Source organism: Belonocnema kinseyi, chromosome 8 (genome assembly GCF_010883055.1).
Source record: "Belonocnema kinseyi isolate 2016_QV_RU_SX_M_011 chromosome 8, B_treatae_v1, whole genome shotgun sequence".
Taxonomy (NCBI): Eukaryota; Metazoa; Arthropoda; class Insecta; order Hymenoptera; family Cynipidae; genus Belonocnema; species Belonocnema kinseyi.
The window spans coordinates 96,056,696-96,079,857 of NC_046664.1; the positions used below are offsets into that span (position 1 = coordinate 96,056,696).

General features: G+C 32.8%; 2 protein-coding genes across 7 annotated transcripts in view; one reads left to right on the forward strand and one right to left on the reverse strand.

The window, feature by feature from the left end:
* The window catches only part of LOC117178303, a 33,020-nt gene extending 11,978 nt beyond the window's left edge, over nucleotides 1-21,042 (reverse strand). Inside the window, exons 1-3 of one of the 6 annotated variants that reach the window (XM_033369676.1) lie at nucleotides 20,544-21,042; nucleotides 8,659-8,720; nucleotides 8,282-8,569 (exon numbers count right to left, since the gene is read on the reverse strand). The gene's annotated coding sequence lies outside the window, so the exon portion shown is untranslated. Of the gene's footprint in view, nucleotides 1-8,281; nucleotides 8,721-20,391; nucleotides 20,465-20,543 lie in introns of all 6 variants that reach the window. The other 5 variants (XM_033369675.1, XM_033369674.1, XM_033369673.1 and 2 more) reach the window with 5 other exon arrangements.
* LOC117178615 lies at nucleotides 5,586-19,575 on the forward strand. The gene is made up of 4 exons (XM_033370039.1): nucleotides 5,586-5,656; nucleotides 5,955-6,083; nucleotides 17,371-17,519; nucleotides 19,565-19,575. Exons 1-4 carry the CDS (start codon nucleotides 5,586-5,588, stop codon nucleotides 19,573-19,575), a joined length of 360 nt encoding a protein of 119 aa, XP_033225930.1.
* Nucleotides 21,043-23,162: the final 2,120 nt, after the last annotated feature.

A 23,162-nucleotide genomic window follows, 5' to 3' on the forward strand; every position in this document is an offset into this window, starting at 1 on the left:
CGGGTAATGGATAGCGGGTTCCTGTACCAAGGGCTTCTGCTAAATATGTTTACAGTAATTAGTAAGTAGTCGCAGAAAATTGTCCAGGGTGGTCCCCAAAGGAAGAACCCACAATCGGAGATGTAATAACCGTTCTAAAAGCTGAATGGCATTTTGGTGATATGTCTCGAACGGTGACAAAACACCACGAAAAAGTGGTAGATGCTGTTCAAAAAGATCGAACGCGCAGAGCACCCGACAGTAGGTCGACAAACACTATCGATCACCCTAGAATTCAGGATGCTAAAAATAATTTAGATGGAAACACGACGCATATGAGTCCTTAACCAGGTATGAGTTTTATGAAAATGTACCCACAAACGGTTTTTCACAGGCTTTTTCTGCACAATCAATTGATTTAATATCAATTGATTATTTACAACTTTTTATGTATTTAAAAATGTAAGTAGAATATCTATGAAGCGAATTTTAAACGTTAATCACGGTCCCATTTTTTTAATTTTTTTTGTAGTTTTTGTTTGGATGTTTTTACTTCTTTCTTCTTATATATTTTAGAGAGTTATATAAAATTATAAAATTATATTAAATAGAATAATATATTGATATTAAATATGGAGTAATGAAAATTCAACTACTGCTCTGAAAAATTGAGCTGAGGGAAATAAGATTCATCATTCACATCTCGGACATAAATCCATACCCATTATCATTATCTCAATACTTTAAGCCCACTTTAATATGTGTAAGAATGACATGAATTTTCAATGTTTCAGAAACTTTATCGATGCTATTTAAAGCTTGATCCAATTCATTTATGTACATATCTACTGAAGGACCTACTTTTAAGAACCAAAACATAAATGTATGATTTTAGTCACCGCTTTATAGGCAGCAATGTAAGGTACAATTTTTTAAATACCTACATCTTTCTAAATTTCAAAATCTTCAAGCTTATCATCTTCCTTCAGTAGTTGCATACATGTATTACCTTCAAAACAATCTCCATGGTAATGGTTGGCAATAAATAAAATCTTAAATTGTTGTTTCGATTCTGATAAAGTAGATCCTTCATTAGACATAATTATACATAAACGAATTGGATGTAGCTGCAGGGCTGCATCGGTAAATCGATATTATTTTTCTTTAAAAATAGCAAATGTGCTGATTCGCAGATCATTTTGTCTAATAAAATTGTTAATAATTTTTACTCTCTTGTCTTGCAACAACTCTTTTGCTAGGTGCGAATGCATGTATAATAAAGCAAGGTAATTCAACCGTTGTGCTTTCATAGATGACCGCAAATAGTTTTTTAATCTACGCTATGCTAAGAACAATCTTTCAGCAGTACATGATGATGGTGGTATGGTTAATAAAATTCTTATTAATCTCATAAAATCTGGAATTAAATCGGCTAAGTTAGGATTGCCTTTTAAATAATCGTTAACGTCCTTCAAGGACTTCATTTTCACATTTTTTAGCGCTATTTGGTCAAAAAATACATGTCGTTGAAGAGATAAACGGTCAGGATTAAAATCTTGCTTATAAAACGATGTTATAACTGTTACATTCGAATCTTTTCCTGTCGCGTAATCTTCGAATTTCTCTAAGAGTTTCGAAGTTTCGCACTCAAATCTATCTTTCATTGACACAATGACTTGGTCAATCAACTCGTAGAAATTTTTTGATAATACTCTTTTGGACTAAAAAAAGCATAAGCATTGTTTAGCGCAGGATCGATTCTGGAAGATTTTCTATGCTGGAGAGGAATGTCCGGTTCAAGTAGATCTAGGGAAAACGAACTTTCGACAGCTTTCGTCCAAATATCTTAAAAACCTGAACTTCGAACTTTTTCTAGGTTTTTTGTGACGATGCGGATTTCCTCATGTGACTCACTAATCCTGATCTAGCATTTTGCAGTTCAGCATTCAAAACCTCAATTCTTTCTAAAATAAAGATTACAATAGTCATGAAGAAGTAGAACTCGAAACTGTCCCTGCTTTTGAAAAGCCCAGCTGCTTTAGCACTCGCAGATATATTTTACTCGCAGTCGTCGCGCTTTTCTTCGAAAAAGTTTAGGCAAGCATTATATACCGTTTTGCAATAAACCTATGCTATCAACTGTAAGAAGTTCTTCAAATTGCACTAATCTTTTCGGAGAGTCGCGAATAAAATTGATCGCTTCTTTGAGAATGCCAAGAAATTTCTTCACAGATAGAACACCTTCCATGGCATTTTTAACAACTAGCTTACTGTGTAAGGCCGGCAATGAATATACAGTGCTGTTGGTTTATCTTCCCGTATTCGCTTCTGAAGACCAGAAATATCTCCGGCCATGTTCGCAACTTCATCGAAACATTGTCCACGTAATTTCGAAATATCCAATTCCAGCCGAATCATAACAGCCTCGATAATTTGATACAGAGTTGCCTATTTTGCATTTTTCGTTTCGGAAAAGCCTAGAAAATCCTCTTCAATAATCAAGTCTTTAGAAACGGTTCTAACTGAAAAAGAAAGTTGCTCTTTACGAGATGCATCGGAATTTTCGTCTGGAATGATCGCGAAAAATTGTGCACTCCTGATTTTTGCCAGTAATCTTGACAGAACTTCCCGAGACATCGTTTGCAAAATTTCATTTACAAAATCACAATATTGGATGAAAAGTTTTCTGTGTTAACTAAATATTTTTCCCATATAATAACCAGAATTTTAACATAATACTTTAAACTAAATACTCTGCTGGAAAAATCTGTGAAATGAATATGAGTCTGGTGAAAAAAAAGAATAAATATAGAAATGCCTTCTGAATTCCCAGGTGTGGAGTATTCCTTAACTCCGCACAGGTTCCGCCGGCCATGTGTAGCTGTAAAGAACATCGATAACGTTTCTGAAACATTAACAATTCATGTTATTCTTACACATATTGAAGAGGGTTTTAAGTATATAGATAATGATAATGGCTATAGATTGATGCCCGATTAAGCTGGAAAGAAGATTCATCATGAATTTTGGAATGTGAAAAATGGGACTATATAACCACTACATCCTCGTCGTTGGACCTGGGTCACTCTGAACGTGGTCTGTGTTTCATACTCGCTTTAATGATGTTCTACTTATATTTTTATAAATAAAAGTTGTAAATAATCAATTGAAAAAAATGTGTTAACCCTCTTTTACTCATCACTTGTGATATTTTCACAGCATAAAAACTAAAATATAAAAATGTGAATATGTCGAGAAAAGGAGCAGCTAGGATTTTGAGCTTCGTGAATTATGAATCTACAGATGATGCAGAAAAAAGTTTGTAAAAACCATTTGTTGGTACATTTTCATAAAACTCAAACCTGGCTGAAATGGATACCACCCTTCGGGGTGATATTTATCTTTGATTTTGGAAGAGTCCGGCCTTTGGGCCATCAATTGTTCAGCTTATGGTGCTGCGAGAGTTGCGGCTGATTCAAATAGAAGGCTAAAACCGGCTATGGATCAAAAGACCAAAAGACGCTGGCATTAACTGAACAAGATGATTGGATGGGTAAGACAGAATGTGTCCCGTTATCAGTGTGTGATTAACGACATAACGTATGGTAGACCTTTCACGGAAAGAGTTCGAAAGTTGGTCCATAAGAACTGAGGTTCTACCCAGGAAAAAAGAACCCATTGAAAAGACCGCTCTGTGAATTGCGTATCTGTCATTTGACAACTTGACCATTTCAAGTAAGGTCATATTGAATCGGTTTCCCTCTTTTTCAATGAGACCGTCTTTTTTGAGGTTAAGCTGTCATATTTCACACGATTTTCTTTATTTATAAATTATGAAGTATCGGAAGATTAAAAGAAATCATGCGCAAGGCTATTAGATTCCTTTTTCTATTTCAGTTCTAGACGTTGTAAAGGCTTTTGCGGCATAAAAATTAATAAAAAAAATAATAACGACTAAAAGTATTTAAAACCCAAATCACTGACAGTCTGGAATTCCAGTGAAGTCAACTTGTCCACCGTAGAGAATTAGAGGCCAATAACTTGTCGGAACATACTGTATAAGATCAAGTCCAGTCAATGACCTGGATTGACTACCGGAAACCTTTCGATTCAACCTCTCATAGATTTATCATCTGTCTGTTGAAAAGATTAAAAGTTCATCTACACATAGTAAGATGCATAGAGAATGATGCCTCTTTGGATGCTCTTTTGCATCAGACTTCTGCCTCTATATCTAGCACTATGCAACTCTCCTGAATTACTCTGGGGTGACACTAAACATCGCGAGCATAAGGTCACTAATGTATTTTATATATCAATAACCTGAAGATCTATACTTCTGGTGCAAGCAAACTTCAATTTGCTTTAAATAAGTTATACATGGGAGATTGGTATTGATTTTGTATTGGAAATTTGTGCCAAGATTCATCTGAAGAAAAGAAAGATTACTAGCGTTCTCGAGGACCCTGAGCTTGTAGATATTAGTGTCATTAGACATCTTGTCACTGGGGAGACCTAAACGTACCAAGACGTGCCTCAAAGTCACATTCAGGACGTAACATCAGTGAAGGCGTCTCTCCGTAGCAGATACAAGCATCTTTTTCGGCAGATATGATCCTCAAATCTGTCGGTTTTGAACAAGGTATCTGCAACTAACATGCTTGCCGGCCTGGTTTTACTCTACTCGTTTGGCGTGGTTTAATGGACGAAAAACGATCTTGCGACCCTTGATATCGCCACGCGTGAGATCATGCATATGCAAAAGAGCTTGCATATCAACTCTTATGTTCCGTGATTATACATCTCACGCCGTCTAGGCGGTCGCGGACTTCTAAATATCCAATATCTTCATAACCAAAGTGTCCCGAGTACAGCTTACATTGTTGCAAATAGTTACAAATGTCAAAGATCCTCTCCTAAAAATTGTCAGGAAACACGAGATGATTGGCAAAAGAGCTTTCCTTTTCAAAGTCGCGGGGCAGTCGGCTAAGTCCCTTGGCCAGAATGGTAAAATCCGAATTAAGGAATCTGGACTACTTCATCTAGATGGCTCACTTCTAAAAGCCGAAATAAATAAAGCAGAGGTTGAAAAAATCCGCCAACCGTTACTCGACAAAAAAATGCACGAAAGCTTTCACATAAATGTGAAATAACAGTTTTTGCGTCAAAGGAACAAACTTTCGCTTTCTTTAAATCATCAGTTCTTAATTCAAGTACGGAGGGTTTTATTTTCGCATGCCAGGAAGGTGTCATTTCCACCTTAGTATAACGTGAACGTATTTTACGTCAAGGAGTTCCCAGGTGTAGGTGCAGAGCGTGTCATGCACTCGCAGAGTACCTTTGTCGCTCTCACGGTATTAGCCGCGAACCTGCCCTGCCTTACGCTCCGAGGGAGATAAGAGTCAATTGTTCAAAACGAGAAGTGCTAGATTTTTTGGATCTACAATTTTCGGACAACAGTCTCCATTGCACACTCGAGACCTGACATCGGTCTCCAAAACTTCTAGAAACGAACTATATTCGTGATCGAATTCTCGGCTCTGATTGACTACGGTATCAGTGCCATGGAGAAGGGAAAGTCGGAGAGGTAACAAGGGAGCTAAACAATGGGAGCTACAACGATTGTACCTAAAATAGTCGGTGAAAGTAATTTTCCTTGTGATAGGTTCTCTCGGAGGTGAGAAACTATCACTGGTTCGTAACCTTACAACTATACCCGTGTGGCAAAAATATGCAAAGGCACTGGCAAGTTGGATGCAGAAAGCTCTCATCCTTGGGTCGCTTCTTGTCCTTAAGACTCATGAGGGTCTGGCAGGCCTGTCATTGTGATTTCGTTGTGCTCTGTGAGACGTGGCCATAGGTGTGATTTACCGCGGTTCTGCTAGGAGGTCTTTTTCATAGATCTCAGTTGCTCCTAGTGGGACCCTGCGGTGGTTGTTTAACCTTTTTTTTTATTATATAATTTTGAATTTTAGGTACCAGCCGACAAGAACGTCACAGCCAAGGAGAATGAAAGAAAGTAGTGTTACATTCGAGCCGAGAAAATCGGTTACCTCGCTCGACTTCACTTGGCCCCCAAAAGGTTTTTCGATATGTCCTATTCGGTGAGTCTTTTGTTTTGATCGTGTCGGATCATCTCATTTACTTATGTTGAATTTTTACGTTTTGGATGTCAAATATTATAAGGAAAATATGAAATGTATGAAAATTGAACTTCAGAAGGGTACCTAGAAACAATTTAGGCGCCAGGAGTCTACAAATACTCGAAATCGCTTGGTTGAACTAAAATATACTTTTGTGAAACGAGACGAGCCGAGACGATAATTTTGACAATTGAACGAGCCTTTTTCTCTTTTCGTATGTTTCTCGTCAAACATCGCTCGAATGAAACATTAAAATGAAGAGAGGTATAAAATACATTATAAGAGAGTTAAGACGATTATATCAAGAATATTCTGATAAGCTCCGATAGTCGGTGCTCTTCGAGGTGCCAAGCTTTCACTGGTTAAAAGCCTGAAAAGCATTCCTGCGTGTCAACGATTGCTAAGACACTTGTGGGCATTGAGACATGGAGCGAGCCAAGGACGACCTCCTTGTGTTGCTCCATGTCCTCAGGGTGTAAACTTTTATCTGAAAAAAAATTTTGTTAGTACTTTCGTTGCCTCCGGAAAAAATGCGAGAGGTCGATTTTAAAAAAATAATAATTTTTTCAATATGAAACAATACAAGTGGTTTACCAAGAACAAAACTCAGGAGATATATAGTACTATATTACCTAATATCATTGACAAAAAAATTTAAGTGGGGTTTTTTAGAAAATTCACTTTCAAGAATTTAGGAAAAACAGTCACCATTTTTAAATATAAATTAATTTTTTATTTTGCAACAATCAATTGAAAGAGCAAGAATTCTTACGTCGATCAAAAACGAAAATTCCGAATACCTACGCTTATTCGGTAAATACTGCTTTATGAATGAAATTTCAGTCAAGTTTTTAGAAACCACGGTTAATCTCCGAATGGTTGTAGCAATTCAAAACAGCCAAAATTGCAGTCAAACTATGAAATAAATGACCCTTGATTTTCATTGTAGAGTGATGTACTCAAATAAAAAATCATTCTAACACTGTGACCTAGATCTTTCTTGAAATTTTGCCGGATTTGAAATTGAATTTGTCCAAAGAGAAGAGGATTGGAACATCAATTTCCAGTTCCAATCCCACGTAGGAAACACGTTTGAATGTTTTTTTTTCATAAAAAAAACGAAAGTTCTCTATAACATTTGTACAGCTGTAATCTAATTAAGCGACAGAATCATTATGTAACAATTAGTAGGTAGCATTGGTACAACTGTGTTATGTAATTTTTCCTGAACTGTAGTAAGAATTTTTCTGTAATAGTTGTTATGTAAGTGTTATATAACGGTGGATTATTTGTTACATGACGTATGTAACAGCTTTTTCGATCATTACAAAGCTATTACAGAATCGCCACAGTTTTCTGTGTTATAAATGTGAGGGAAATGTTGTATACTTTCTATCCTGTGACAATAACATAACTGTTCTTGGTGATAGATCGTGACATTTAGAATATTTTAAACTTTAACTTTGCATAGTGAACTTTTTCAAGTTAAGAAAATCATATGATAAATTAATAATAGTCATTGCGATTGTTCATCTTTTTTAAGTTTATTACGACAAGAACTGTAATAATGAAGGAGAACGGATCCAGAAGTGAAAAAATTAAGAAGAAAGAAGTTCAAAATTGAAGAATACAATGCAAAACTGTTTTTGCATTGCACTCAGAGAAATGTTTGATTAAATCAAACAAATGTTTGTTTTATTCAAACAAACATTTTTCTGAGTTTGGCGGCTAAGAAAGGGAGAGAATAAAGTTGTAAAATAGTAAAATATTGTATCTATTTTAACAAAAAATAGTTAAATCCTACTCAATTATAAATTTTTGCAAAAATGAAATATTATCAACCTATCAAAGAGTACCTAATTTAATGAAATATTGTCTTCAACAGTAGCAATAAAATTTAAAGAATGGGTATAATCAAAGAGAGTACAAGTGGTCGAGAGCCCGCACGGGCAGTTATGCCGCACTGCTCCACAATTATTGCTGAAATATAATAATACAAAGCATCTGTGTACAAAATTCTTATGTAAGATTTAATAGTTATAAATTACATATCAATTATAATAATCTCATTGTTTCGCGTAATGTCCCGAGAAAAAAGATACTTGGACGTACGCACAAGCCACGCATGTGGCTACATATATTCTTGAATGGATAATCACCTTATTATTCTTAACTTATCCTTGTGTGATGGAACTCGTAAGCAAATATACTGAGAAACTTGGAATAGTGTATACGATTGTAATTCTCCTTGAGGATTCTCAGGCAGAAAGAAGGTGAGACGTTCAGAGACCACCACTAGGATTTCTGTGAGTGGGTGGACCATCGATGTAACGTGGTTTGTAGAGTGCGTTGGCTGACTTCAAGGACATCTTAACCCACTGGTAAACCAGGTTTCTTACATGACACACCATTATCAAGAAATTTATGTATTCCCTTTGAGATACCTACTACGATTTTACATTTTCCTTAAACTCTCATCCACACTTTCACCTTGTAAATATTTTTATTACTTCCAAGAAACATCATTATATATTACTCTCTTTTCACGGAGTCTCTGAAACCTGTATCCTCTAAATTTGAGTCAGTGCTGGAAATCCACTGCGAAAATCATAAATTTAATTATTTTTTAATATTTCCCTTCAAATTTCAATTAGGGAAAATGTACTGACAAATATATACGTGCCTATGTCACAGAAAAAACAAAAGATAAACTTTACATCGATTTCCGATGAAAGATTCTCTGCAACGAAAATTAACTTCACAGGATAAACTTTCTGTCGTTTTTCCACGACAAACACATGATTTTTTAAAGACGCAAAGTTGGCTAAACAAAACTTTATCGCTCTAAAAAATTTCCTGCAACAAATTTTATTCTTAGTTTTTTCTGTGGTAGGATCACTTAAAGGAAACTTTATAGGATCCTTCCAAGGTATACCATACATTTTGTAATTTAGGAACTACTTATAGGAATAAATATTTTCCTATCCTAGCTGTAAAAAAAATCTATTGAATTTTACATATCTGGTGGATGTAAATAAAAGGACCCTCGTGTATGGGAGTAACTTTACAAATCTGTTGTGATATTCCAATTCGGCCGATAATTTTACACGCGAAAATGTAAAATTCATTATGTGAAAGAATAAAATAAAATAAAATTGATTAGGGCGACAGGTTTCGAACACTCGAAAGTTCAAACTTCGTACAATTTCATGGAGATTGAAGAAACACAAGTCGGACACGTTACCACTTACCTAAAACACATAAGATACTATGGGTATTTTTTTTTATGTTTAAATATTCCGTAACAAAAATATGAAATATAGGTTTTGAATAACCGCATTTTTTCCGTTCCAATAGCAGAAAATGTAAAAGGCAAAATAGGAATAGCTCGAATTCGGTCTATTTTTGTGTAAAAGCTGTCAAAAAAGTTGAACATAACTGTCAATTTCCTCACATTAAAAATAATAATGCTCCAAAATTGAAGGATGAAGGCATCGATACACAAAGAACACGAGACCCTTTCGCATTCACATATTATTTGATTAATTATTCTAAATTTTAAATTAATTATAAATAGAAAATATTACAGTTTCCGACAGGGTAAAATTAAAGATCTTTGGTCAAATTAAAAATCTCGATGTAATTTTCAATAACAGGAAAGTGATTTTACCGACGTATGGTATTTTTACACACTGCGACTGAATTTTCCCTTCTGAATGTAAAGTTCGTACGAGGGAATGTGTAATTTTATTTTTATCGAGTGTGTAATATTACACTGATGTTCGAGGGTCCTTTTATTTACATAGCTAGAGGATGTAATTTCACATACTTTTGTAAAATCACACAGTGAAGTGTGTGGTATTTACAATACAATATTTAATTTTCCGAAACTTTGTAATTTTACACAAATCTCTTTTTACAGTGTACTTAGGAAACTATATGCATTCCCATATAGGCATAGGTTCCTACTTTAATTCCTACATAGAAACCCAAATGGAACACCTGACTGAAACGTAAGTAACCGTGAAGAAACATAATTGCTATGCAGTAGACAATCAAATATTTTCGTCACAGCAATATGATATATACTCTAGAGCCAGGGTATAGACCTGCATGCCGTTATAGGTCCTGCCGATTACGATGTTGCATCTTATGTAGAATTTTCCGCTGATTCCGAAAATCGAGGGTGTTTCTTCGAGATATGGTTCATTTTTTAAATAATCGCATTTGAATTTTTTGATTTAATCAAGTTATCCGCTTACAATTTTAAGATTTTAACCATTTTTCATTTACAGTCGAGTATAGGGTGTATTTTTACGAATAAAAAGTTCTTCAGTCAGTGTTCGATTACTTTAATTGTTAAGGCAGTAAATGAAAAATTAAAGCGAAAATGTCAGAAAAATTGAAATGAATATTTTCTACATAATTATTCAATTGACGACAGCAAATTTGTGACTATTCGGTTAGATGGAACTTTTTTTGATGCATAAGTTTTCAATAAAAGTGAAAGACATCGAAAATTCGACGATAATATTTGCATAAATCCATACAAGGAATAAAGTGTCACTTTTTTGGAAAGAGTTCATTTCATTCAAAAGTATAAAGAGATCAAAGTTATTCTTTTTACTAAGTACTGTAACTTTGATCTGAAGCTCTTGATTCAAATGTATTTACAGTGAAACACTTCAATAGCCCTTCCGAGAATTGACGCCGCGCCGCAGGTAAGTGTAACAGGAGCTGCGCGGGGCCTGCGGTTGTCAAACAGGCAAGCACTCAGGGATGAACAAAAAAAACGGAGGGCTAGAATGAGTTAGTTCCTACCCACCGTCAACCCCCAAAATCGGCGCTATAGAAGAGTTTCACTGTATTTACCAAGTTAATCTAAATACTTAAATACAAAATCAAGTTTATAGTTTGACAATGTACTAAAACATTGGTATTCTTAAATTACGGAAAAAATAATGTTATAAATTAAAGGCAATAATAAATTGAGCCGTAGAAGTATTGCCCACTCAAGAAAATCTATCGATAAAAAGAAGTGGCCGAAACGTAAAACAAAAAATATACCTTCGTATTCACCTGGACGAGGCCGACAAATTTTTCTTATCAAACTTTTTTATTTGAAAATTATTAATCAAGATAAACAATAAAACATTATAAAATTGCCGATCAAAAATCGATGTTTAAAAAAAAACAACTAATGATTATTCGGCTCTTTGTTGATAAAAATGATAGAAATTTGAATGGTGTATTCTCAACATATACGCGATGACTATGACCAACGCAATTTGCTTTAAAAGTAATATGTTTATTGCTGTTTAATAACAAATTAATTCCGAACGAAAAGCGCGTTTCGTCACCTCCAAATTGTGGAAATGGAAGGGAGTTGAAATCCACAAACGCAGCCGCTGCAGTACTTCGGTTATCGACCTTTGTTACTAATAAGTCGCAAAGCAGCAGCGGTAAAAAACAACAAAACGCTCCAGCGGTAAAGTGTTTTAACTTCAACTCGCTGCCATTTCCACAATTTTCTATCACTTTTGTTCAAATTTAAAGAAAAACTTTCTTGAAGCCTAGTGAACAACTTCCTCACGACAATTTATTTCAACTAAACATTTTTTCGATAACCGTTTCGAAACGGTTGGCGAAACGTGGTTTTCGTTCGGAATTAATTTTTTTTTTATTACAAAGCAATAAAAATATTATGTTTTTTAACCAAGTTCGATGGTTGCAGTTACCGCTTATGTATTGAGAATACACCATAGAAATTTCAAGCATTTTTATCAATATATGGCCGAATAATCGCGAATTGTGTTTCGTAAAACATCGATTTTTGATCAGAAAATTTTCTAAGTTAAACCGTTTGTTAATATTGAGTTTAACCATTTAAGTATAATCCGTAGGATATCTTGCAAGGCAGAAATTGGGATATCGTCAGGATATCCGGTATGTGTATGGGATGTTTCTGGGATATTACAATGTCTCAGGTAGGATAATAAAATTTTTATAAATCCTACTGTGAACATTTAAATAACCCAGAAACGTCCCATAGATATCCTAGATTTCCTGGGCATATCCCTGGGATATCCCCATTTCCTCCTTGCAGAATATCCGACGGGTAATCCCTTGGGCAACCGGGAGATAGATGGGATCGAATGGGACATGTCGATATATCCTATTGCTGTGAGGGCTATACTTCCTTTTTTTTCATGGCACATAGGTATGTAGACACCTATACATGGACCTATGTATGCATATAGTTTCCCACGTAGGGAACTATGCAGGAACCTGTTTAGGAACCTATGTAGGAACCTGTTTCATTTCCTACAGGTTGCAGCTACACGAAAATATATACGTATGTCTTTGAAGGATCCCACGAAGGACCTACATAGGATCCTATACATAGAATCCTTTAGGTGGTCCTGCATGGTACCTTATTAGGTATTTGTAATAGAGTTTCATTTGATGAACCCGTAAAATAAAACACAAAACATGCAAACATAACATTTTATAACAGACTTCGCCCAAAAATATGAACTTTCAAGCATATCTATCAGCTAGAGAGAATTTTTTTCACAATTTTAAAATCAATATTAAAAAAATATTGATTCTAGATCATTAGAAAAAAAATGATGATCAAAATTAATAATACATGTACCTGGTAAAAAACCTTAAAATCAAAAATAAATTTCCAGCATATTGTTTCGTACCTCGCAAGGTGGTTTTGAGCTATTGCATACTCAATACAAAGCGGGAAATATGTAAAAATTGAAAAATTTGTGTGTGCAAAAATCGATCAGAAAACTAGCATATAAATTAAAAGATTTAATACTTTCACGATGATTCATTTGGATAAAAAGAGATATTTCGGGTTCCAATCGCGTAAAAGAACTATGAATTTTTCCGACGTTTCGTGAACATTGCAGTTCACTTCTTCAGCGCTGACCTGACCTAAAACTGAGGTATCAGGTTATGTTGTTCTTATGTATACTCTCTACGGTGCCTGTGATTGGTCAGAGCGCTCCCACGGTTCCCACGGTGGGGCTTTTCTTTTCACAACTCGTCAAAAAAAAATGGCGATTCCAATGAGCTTTAACTGATTCAAATCTTGAAATTGAAATCATGAAAAAACCCATAATGAAATTGTGATCATTATTTAGAAAGACCCCGGCCAATTTTCCCTATTTCTATGTGGACGCTGGTCACGAAAAATAGCTCTATCTGAAACTTCTAATAACCAGGTCCTAACGGGAATACCCCTCCTCCTCCCGTCTAGGCTCTTTCTATTTTGTGGTACGTTCAACATTCAGATTTGATATAAATATACGTCAAAAATTATTTATAAAGAAAAAAATGAATAAAAATATTTAAATAATTGCAAATTTTTCGTAAACAATTTCAAATGTTCATATTTTGTTGCTTGAAAATCGTTTTTTTTTCATTTTCTTTCATCACGCAACACTTGAATGTTGAGAATTTGCATTTAACTATGCAATTTCATTACATATTTATTTTAAAACTAAACAAAATAACGTTATTTTAAGACGTAAAAAATTTATTTTAAAAATTTGTTGGTTATATTCACACACTCCAGTGCCTAAAGTCTGACCAGATCGCGATAAAAAAATTTCGGTCCTTTTATACTAATCAGGACATAACTAAAACCTCGCTAAAATACAAGATTAGGGTCTATCTGTGTAGTCGTACATAGTTTTTCTAATAACAGAAAATGAAAAATTTTAATAGTGCCTTTAAGGGTACCAACTAGAACTTTCTATAATTCAGTTGTTTTAGTGAGATTTTATCTACAGCCCTCTTTTAAATTAAGGCGATTTCTGCATAAAAATTAAGATAATTCAATCAGTGCAAATTTACTGAGAATCAGTGAAAAGCGTCTGAACATACAGATAATTTTAACAGATTTCACTATTTTCACTGATTAGAATTAAGGGCGCTCAATTATACAAATTTACAGGAAAACAGTAAAAGTTCACTAATATTCCATTTGTCTTTTTACCGAGGATTGAGTGGATTTTCACTATTTGAAATATTGGAAAAAGGAATCAATGAATTCCAGTGAAGTTTTTGATTAAAATTGAGGGAGGGTGCCTAGTAATTTTTGTCCACCAAATTCTCGGACGATTCCCGCACTTTTGCCGCTTCTACATTTCACAGAGAAAAGTTTCTTACAGTAGAGAAAGGCAACCTACAGTAGATAATCATTAATTATAAGCCAAAATATATTTGAAATAATTCATTTTAATTTTAGTTTATAACCACAAGTATCTTTTTAACATAGTTAAATTGAAAAAAAATATTTAGAATTATCTGCAACAGGTAGTTCTCCCCTTCTTCTTTCTGTCAATTGTCGAAATAACTGTTTCCAAATGTAATTTTTTTAAATATCAATGAATGCAACATTAGAAATATATTTGCTATTTTCTCAAAACTAAAGTTCAATGCTTGTTTTTTTTTTTGACAAACCATCTGAACAGGATATGCATTTTGAATTTAAAGAATTTGTGAGCCATTAAAAGGGTTCGGTAACAGTAGGTACCCGTTTGGGGAGTTTAATTCGTGAAAATCTACTAGGAATCTGTGAATTACTGAAATTCGAACCGTCATTCACTGAAGAAATATCAGTGAGCTTCAGCTGATTAAAATCTTGAAAAATGAGTGAATGATTCTTAGTTAAATTCCATTAGTTCAAAATAATAGAGTTTCATAACAAAAAATGTATACTGGAAATCAGTGACTAGTCTCTGCGAAATTCCAGCCGTATTCCTACCCTGATATTTTTTTAGTAAAAAAAAGTTAATAAAGCGTCAGCAGAGGTTACTGCAAATTCCAGATTTTTTCTATAATCATTGAAACATAAGTGAAACTTCAGTGAATTTTCACTGCTTCCCCGTAAAAGAAGTTTCTGAAAAATCATGGTGCACTGAAAATTGCAGACGTATTTTAACTGAGGATTCACTTATTGAAACCAAGGCCAGGGTGACCAGGGGTTGACCTCCCCCAGATTCTTGAAACATGTTAATAATCCACTTATAATAATCCATTGACTGAAATTAAAATTGCTTTAATCAGAAAAAGCTATTTTTAAATGATTTTAGAAAGTTTCAAAAACAAAGCGAGACATCAAATGTAGAATAAAGAGTCCTTTTTATCAAGTTCTTATTTAGATACCACGAAGAAACAAACAATTTTGATTAATTATTACAATTTTTATTTTAGAAAAATCTTATATGACTTTTAGAATGTAGGCCGAATGGAAAATATACTAAATTAGAGAAATTTGTAAATCTTAAGCTGGTTAATACATTTTAGGACCCTCTCACGACTTAATTTTAATTTTTTAATTAGAATAAGTAGAGCAAAAAACCTGATAAAACTACAAATTAGTTTTTTTGTCTCAATAAAAATAATCCTTTGAAATAATTTTTTTTACTTTTACTTATTTTTCTTTAACTCAAATTGGTAGTCACTTTTTTCGGAAGTATGCCATAAATTCCATTAACTCGTCAAATGAAACTAATGGAGATCTTCATGTCAATTTTTCATGCATGATTTAAAGCTCAAATAGAAAAAATTTAATTCTCAATAAATTCAGCATAGTATAGACCATTTTTGCGCCATTTCAAATTAATTAAATTTCCTCTCGATACACACAGACCACCTACTTAATGCCATTGTTGTAGCATATTTAGTCACACGGATGCAAGATGACTCAGCTAAGTAAAAAAAAACTCAGAAAAGGTGTTTGAACAGAAGATGAGTAATATGCACTTCTTTGTATAATCGATCATCATATTTTTATCATGCCTAATTAGTCTCTGATTTATTTTACTCCACCATTTATATTTAAAGCTGAACGAGGGTGAAAACGATTTAAATGATAGGTTACAATCGAGAGAAATAATAAGAAACACTTGATAAAAATTGAATCCAAATGGCAAGGATATCGAGTTCGTTATTTAATTGGAATTTCGAATGATTCAGAAATTGAGTAATTAATACTCCGAGGTACCTAGAGAATGGCTATTACTAATCTATGTATATTTTTCACGCTTACTTGCGCCAAGAGTTTATGTGCATTTTAATGATACAAAGAAAACTAGTTATATGGATATTATATTAAACTTTTCAGTATAAACTTCTCAAAATAGACATATTATTCCTGGGAGCAGATTTTAAATAATAGAATTAAAAAAAGATAGTTTCGAAAATCTATTTGGTTTTGGATATAATAATAGTTTCAGCATGACTCCAGAAAAGAGGTCAGACTTGCATAAAATATTATGGAATATTAGGCATGGGTATATTCATCACATATTTTCTTTAGTGCCTTTAAAGTCTTTCAAATACACACCTCTAGCATCTTATATTTACATCCTATTAAACATTTTTTGGCTTACGGGAAAAAGTTATTACTAATATAACTACACTTCAAACTTAGGCGATAATTGTTCATTTTTATTCTCGAAATAGACTGAAACAGGAATTATCCTCTATATGCTATAAAATTAGATCAAACAGGAATGACCTTCTACGGTTTCAAGTCAGTTAAAACAGTAAACCCCCTCTATGGGTCGAAATTAGCTGAAAGAGAAATGACCCTTTATTCTTCAACATGTGGTGGGAGACAATCGAGACTCTATTTCTCAAAATTAGGCCAAAAGAGTAATGGCCCTCTATTGTTCAAAATGAGATGGAACAGGAATTATCATATACGGTTTAAAATAAACTGAGATAGTAATGACCCGCTCTATTATCCAAAATTAGTTAGGACAGGAATGACCCTCGAAAGTTCAAAATTAGCTGGAATAAGAATGACCCTCTGTGCTTCAAAATGAGATCCAACCGGTATGGAAAGTGAGTTTCAACGGGAAAGACGCTCTAAGGATCAAAATTAACTGGAAGAGCACGGAGACAGGAACAATAATGGCCCTTTGATTAAAAGTGAGCTGAAACGACAATATCACTTCATGTTTTATAGAAACTGGAAACAGAAATGATCATATTTACTTTAAAATTAGCTGAAACTGTAATGATACTCTATGGTTAAGAATGAGCTAAAATTCGTTTGAGATTTTAAAATTAATTATTTAAAACTGAAGCTAAAACTTTTTGACACAACTTGTAAAAAAGTAACTTGCACTAACAATACACCAAAAAAGTACCTATTGAAAATGAAGCCTCCTTTTTTGAAAAACTTATATCGAATTTTCCATTTGTCTTTATAAAGGTCGAGAAGAAAGTCTCAATGGAGATCGGGATGGATGGAATACCAGCAACGCCTTCAGAAAAACGATAAATATAGGTCAAGATCTGTTTGCATTTTCCCGAGTCCCATGAAAAGAAATATCTATCACAACCGATTACACCTGTCGCATGGTGAATATGTCGTCGAGAATCATTCGTTTGAAACGCAGTATTTTTTTTATCATTATTATTATTATTATTATTTATGCGTTCACAACCAAAGACTACACCTTTCGAGCCGACTTGCTATATCCTACGAGTTTCGCCCACGCCGTAAAATCGGCCGCAAGGCCAGAACTTCACAATATCCTGCATTTTCTGCAATCGCTGAAAACATTCAACGCTCTCTCTGACACAAAATTTTTTTTTGCGACATGAAAAACAAATAAAAATGTAAAGGCCTAGTATTCAATGAAGGAAAGTTCAAACAATTCTAAAGACTTATTTGTTCTGAGTCAGTTCACTCTGGTTTGGTATCGTAAAATAAAAAGTGTAATTTTTGTTTAAGGAATAGACTAAAAAGCTCTTTATAATAAGTTACAAGTTTTAAGATCCGAATAATTTTCAATTCAAAGTATTTATCATTAAAAAAGGAAAAAATTGAATCTTTGAAGGACCTAAAATTGATGGATTCTAAATTAAGCAATCTGAAAATGAATAAATTTTTATTTAGTTATTGTGACCCAAGCAACCAGCCTATTTTGTTTTTAAGAACAAGTGGTAGTAAAATGAGTATTTAAATTGCTTTCTTCTTGGGCTGGGTATCGGAAATGTATTTGTCACACTACATAGGCACGACGAACAAATTTTCCCGCTTCACGGTCTACACGTTTCTGTCAAGAGAAGTTATACACGTGCGAAGAAGGTTTATTTTCTCTTTTGATTTCATAAGATAAATTGAGAATCGCAAACTCGAGCTAAATTCAATTTAATTTTTAGAAACAATTTTCTTTTAAATTTAAAACATGTTAAGAAGCGAAATGCAATAAAATGTATAGTTTAGAAGAAAAGAAGTTTTATCAAATTATACCAGAATTTTGGATACTATACTTATTTTTAGAGATATTTACAACTTAGATAAAAAAAACGTTGGCATTTAAGAATAAGAGGTGAGTTGTAAATCCATTTCATATCCATACAATAACTTCAAGGTTGTACATTTTTTTCGCATAAATTAGGCAAGAAATAACATCAGATTGAGTAGTCGACATAAACACGCATGTTTGCGTCATTTTGAAATTCTGTATCTAATTTAAAAACATATTAGGATCATCAGGATATTGAAGTTTCGCATTTTCACCACTTTATTTGATTGTCACTTATTTTGCGTTTTCCACAATTCCGAATTAGTAACTTTTTAATGTTGACTTTGAAAGGTTTCTTATTTTTTTAATTACATCGTTTTAAACTTCAAATTAAATTTCGTTTACGTTTGCGTTTTTAAAAAGGGAAATTAAACATTTTCGGAATAAAAAATGTTTAAAGATAAATTGCAGCTGAAGCTTTCAAATTTAAAGACAGTTTTTAAATTAACTTGAATTAAACATTTATTTTTTGGAAAAAGAATATTCGAGTTTCAGTTAATTACTAAACTATGAAAGTATGTGCATTTTATATCTAAGATTTTTAACAACAGTAAAAGGAATACTGTGAAATGAGATTAAAATTTTAAATTATTTAATTTTCAACTGCAAAATTATTTTTCAATATTATTGTCAATACTAAATGTTTCAATATTTAAAACTGTAGAATTTTTGATTGAAAACTGTGCACTTTAAAGGTTATAAAATTAAAATCCTCAATTTTCAACGTTTCACTTTAAATTACTAAACTTAATAGGTACAAATTGTTAATAAAAAAAGAATCCGTTCAAAGGGTGAAAAAAGTAAACCAAACGTAGGAAAAGCGACTTGGAGAGCTCAAAACTGTCAGTTTTTGAATTTGTAACGTTTCGAATCAAAGAATTAAAAATTTAAAAACCTAAACAAACTTTATTCTTAAATTCAAGTCTATAAAATTGAACAACTTAAAACCTTCAAAATTGAGTGATTTTAGGATTAGAAATTAAAAATGATAAACAAATTATATATACTCAAAGCTTGCAAATTTGAATTATTTTTAAAAGTCTTAAGGTTAGTTGTCAAAAAGTGGATAACATTTAAAAATTGATTTTTCAGATTCTGCATAGAGCTTTACAATTATTAATGACGCTTTCAGAAATAGTAAATTATGTAGTATGAAAAATTGATGATTTTTCGGGTGTCTAGTAGTCCGTTAATTTGATTTTCCCGGTTTTTCCCGATCACATTTTTTTCGCCCTACCAATTCAAAGATGTCTTTTTTTTGATTTGGCAATTATTTATATATACTTGTAAAACTCATCCCCAATCACAAATTGACGAGATAAATATTAATCGAAACTACACTACCGATCACGAGTATGACACCGCCTGTTTATCGATGATTGCTAAGTTTTTTTAGTGTTAATTACATAAAAGTTCAACTTTTTCCTCCCTGATATGTTGAAGGTTATCGGTATTTTTTATCAAAAGCGCCAGGATAAAGTCCTTTTCGAGGTAATTTTGTCTTTTTCTTAAGAAGATATATATATATATATAAATGTTTATTACATTAGATTTTATTTAAATTTAGAGATAACATTAAAATTTGCATTTCTCTTATCTAGCTTACAATCTGTTAACTTTCATGTTATCATACGTGTAAGAATAAAATTTTCCTTTTTCTGATTTTCGACTAAACAATAAAAAGAAGTTTTCCGATTTACCGGTCCGCTAGATACCCTTGTTATTCGACTCTCTCTAACTCTAAATTATAAATAATAAATCGCTAAATAATAGTAAAAATTTATTCTGAAGATTACTTTCACGTCTTTTCATTGACCTTATTAATTAATAATACTACCCCGACTTTACTCAGATATTTTAAAATAAACTTGATCACAAAACATCTCGTATGAAAAAAATCACGAGTTAAAATACTCAACTTTTGATTTGATTATTTCTTCAGTGCCTTTTCATCATCTTCTTTTCTTCCCCAAATAGACCCTTAGCAATAATCTTCGAAATTGAATTTTATAAAAATGATAGGATGAAGATATAGAAGATTGACAATAATTATCAATAGAAATTGATGTACCGTGCGTGATGCTCGTGAGCTGGTTTCTATGGATAAGTCCTTTTATGGAGAGATACCACCAGGGCCGATGAAAGTCTGGGTCACTGCAGGAATCCCACCAATTGTCTGACAATGTCGCGTGATAATCAAGAGCAACGAAACCATTCGGCGTGACTCATAACAAAGTTTGAACGGTTTGAACACTGATCTTCCACAGAGTTAACGGGTCCTGAATAGGAAAACCGCTTCGACAGTTACATCCGCGATGGACCGAATCAGGTAAAAGCGCAGACACAGGCGTGTGACTCTTCTCTTCTTGATCTGAGATGTCTTTTGAAAGAAATACGGTACCTGACTGAAGTCAGGTAGAGAAAAAAATAAAAGAGCGGAAGTTCCGATTGCGATAGCGCGGTTTCCGATTGAAAAGTCGTCGAGCTCTTCTTTTGCTGATTGCCCCTGAGATGAAATCACGTTTGACGAGGGAGCGCGCTCGCAGCTTTTTCGCCGGCGGAGACCTTACACTATCAGCACCACGCTACGAATGCACGTCTCGATCCGGTTCTACCCGTTCAGGGACCTGTAGAGTGGACACTTTGTGGATCAGCGTTGAGTCAAGTCCGCCCAGGTACCGGTACTCTGTCTCGAAACAAAGACCTACTGAAAACTCTAATTTTTTCTTTCGTGATTCATCATTTTTTTAAATGAATTTAGTTGGCAAAAAAGGTCCATTGAGCAATGATTAATTCAATAATCCTGTATACAAATCAAAGGTTTGAAGAGCAATTTAGGTTTTTAAATGAGAAATGTCCGTTCTTCTGGGTTTTGAATTTAGGGTCCTTATATTTTACATTAACAAAGGGAATTTTATTCAAATTCTCTTACTTTTAAAGTTGTAAGATTTTTTGAATTTTGAATATATTTTGAACAACTTCACAGTAACGAGCGAAATATTTTTTTTTTAATTTTAATTATTTCGCAGTATTGTCATTCAAAAATCTGAAGAAAAAATCCGGGCATCTCCTAGTATTTAAAAATGTTTAAGAGCTCATTGCATTTTTTAATTGAAGCCTTTAAAACTCAACAATATTGTCAGTGGTTCAAAATTGGAACTTAAGCAACTGTTAAGTTTAACCGCTTGATACTGTCGAATTTTAAATTAAAGGACTTTTGTGTTCAATTATGCAATATGTTCAATAAGCCCAGTTTGATTTGTATCATTCTGGACACTTTAATTTAAAAAAAGAAACGTCTGGTGGTATAGAAATTAAAAAACCGATTCGACTTATAACGTTAAGTTCATTAAAAATAATTTATCATATGACAGGCTGATGCATTAAAGATTAGACTATTAGGGTGGTCTAAAAATTCATTGCAAATCTTTTTTTCTTGAATTTTTATGTATATCGCCCCCAAATTTTTTTCGAATATATAAAAATTAAATTCGTTTATATTCGAAAAAAATATATTCTACTGATAATTAGATTTTTAAATAAATTGTTTAAACAATTTATTATTATTTTTAGCCATTTATTCTTAAAATAGAATTAGAAGGTAACGGTTCTTTCGAACTTTTAGCTTGTTTTCAAATTTTTAGTTAGAGAGAGACAATAATAAAATAGTTAACAAAAAATTGTTTCCATAATATATTATTATTTATAACAACATTATTTTAGAATAGTATTAGAAAGTTGCACTTTTTCCTAAATTTTCTACTTTGTGTCCACTTTTCAAACAGAGGCAGGTAAGAATTAATTCAAGTTAACAAAAGTATTGGTTTAAACAATATATTATTATTTTTATTAATATTTCCTTTGAATAATGCTACGTTAGTTGCGGTTTTTTCTTAAATTGTCCACTTTTTTCACTTTTTAAGTAGAGTGAGCTTAAAATTAAACACCCGATAAGTTTAAATAATTGATTGTTTTTTTATTATATTCTCTTAGGGATTGTCCATATATTACGTAAGACGTTTTTTCTGTTGTTTGAATAAAGACGAAAATAATATTTTTATCAAGTTAAAAAGGACACAGCGATATAAACAAAAGAAAAATGTCTTACGTAATATATGGACGATCCCTTATAGCATTGTCAGAAAATTGCGATTTTATCTAAAAATTTTAACTTTACTCTGGCTATAAAATTAGAGAGAATCATGTTGTAAAAAATTCCTTTCTTTTTTGTGAATATATTTTTCTGAAATTGAACCTGATATGTGAAATATTCATCAAATTTTCTATATGGATCATATTAAATTGACTCTTCCTTTGAGTAGTCATTGAAAGCCTTTTTTGTTTAAATTAATATTTTGAACAAATTAGTGAAAGAGTATAAATACCTTATTCTGAAAAACTTTCTGGCATTACTCTAAGAGAAGATAGTTTTAAACAAGAATACATTACTTAAACAATTATGTTTGTTTAATTGTGTTAATTATCAGCTCACTGAGCAAAAACTGGACAAAAAGTGAAAAGTTTAAGAAAAAACTCCAACCATGTGGCATTAATATAGGAAAAGATAATTATAAATCACATTTTATTTGTTTATACCATTACTTTTGTTAAATCTGATTAATTATTAATTTACTCTAAGCGAACAGTGGACAAAAAGTTAAATATTACAGAGAAAAAGGAACTTTTTAGC

Bases quoted from the DNA above. Each gene is read 5' to 3' on its own strand.
- LOC117178615 (XM_033370039.1), top strand. From the start codon at position 5,586: ATGGGAGCTACAACGATTGTACCTAAAATAGTCGGTGAAAGTAATTTT. The intron at 5,657-5,954 runs GTGAGAAACTAT...TTTGAATTTTAG, and splicing joins TGTGATAGGTTCTCTCGGAG to GTACCAGCCGACAAGAACGT. The intron at 6,084-17,370 runs GTGAGTCTTTTG...GTCTTTATAAAG, and splicing joins TTTTCGATATGTCCTATTCG to GTCGAGAAGAAAGTCTCAAT.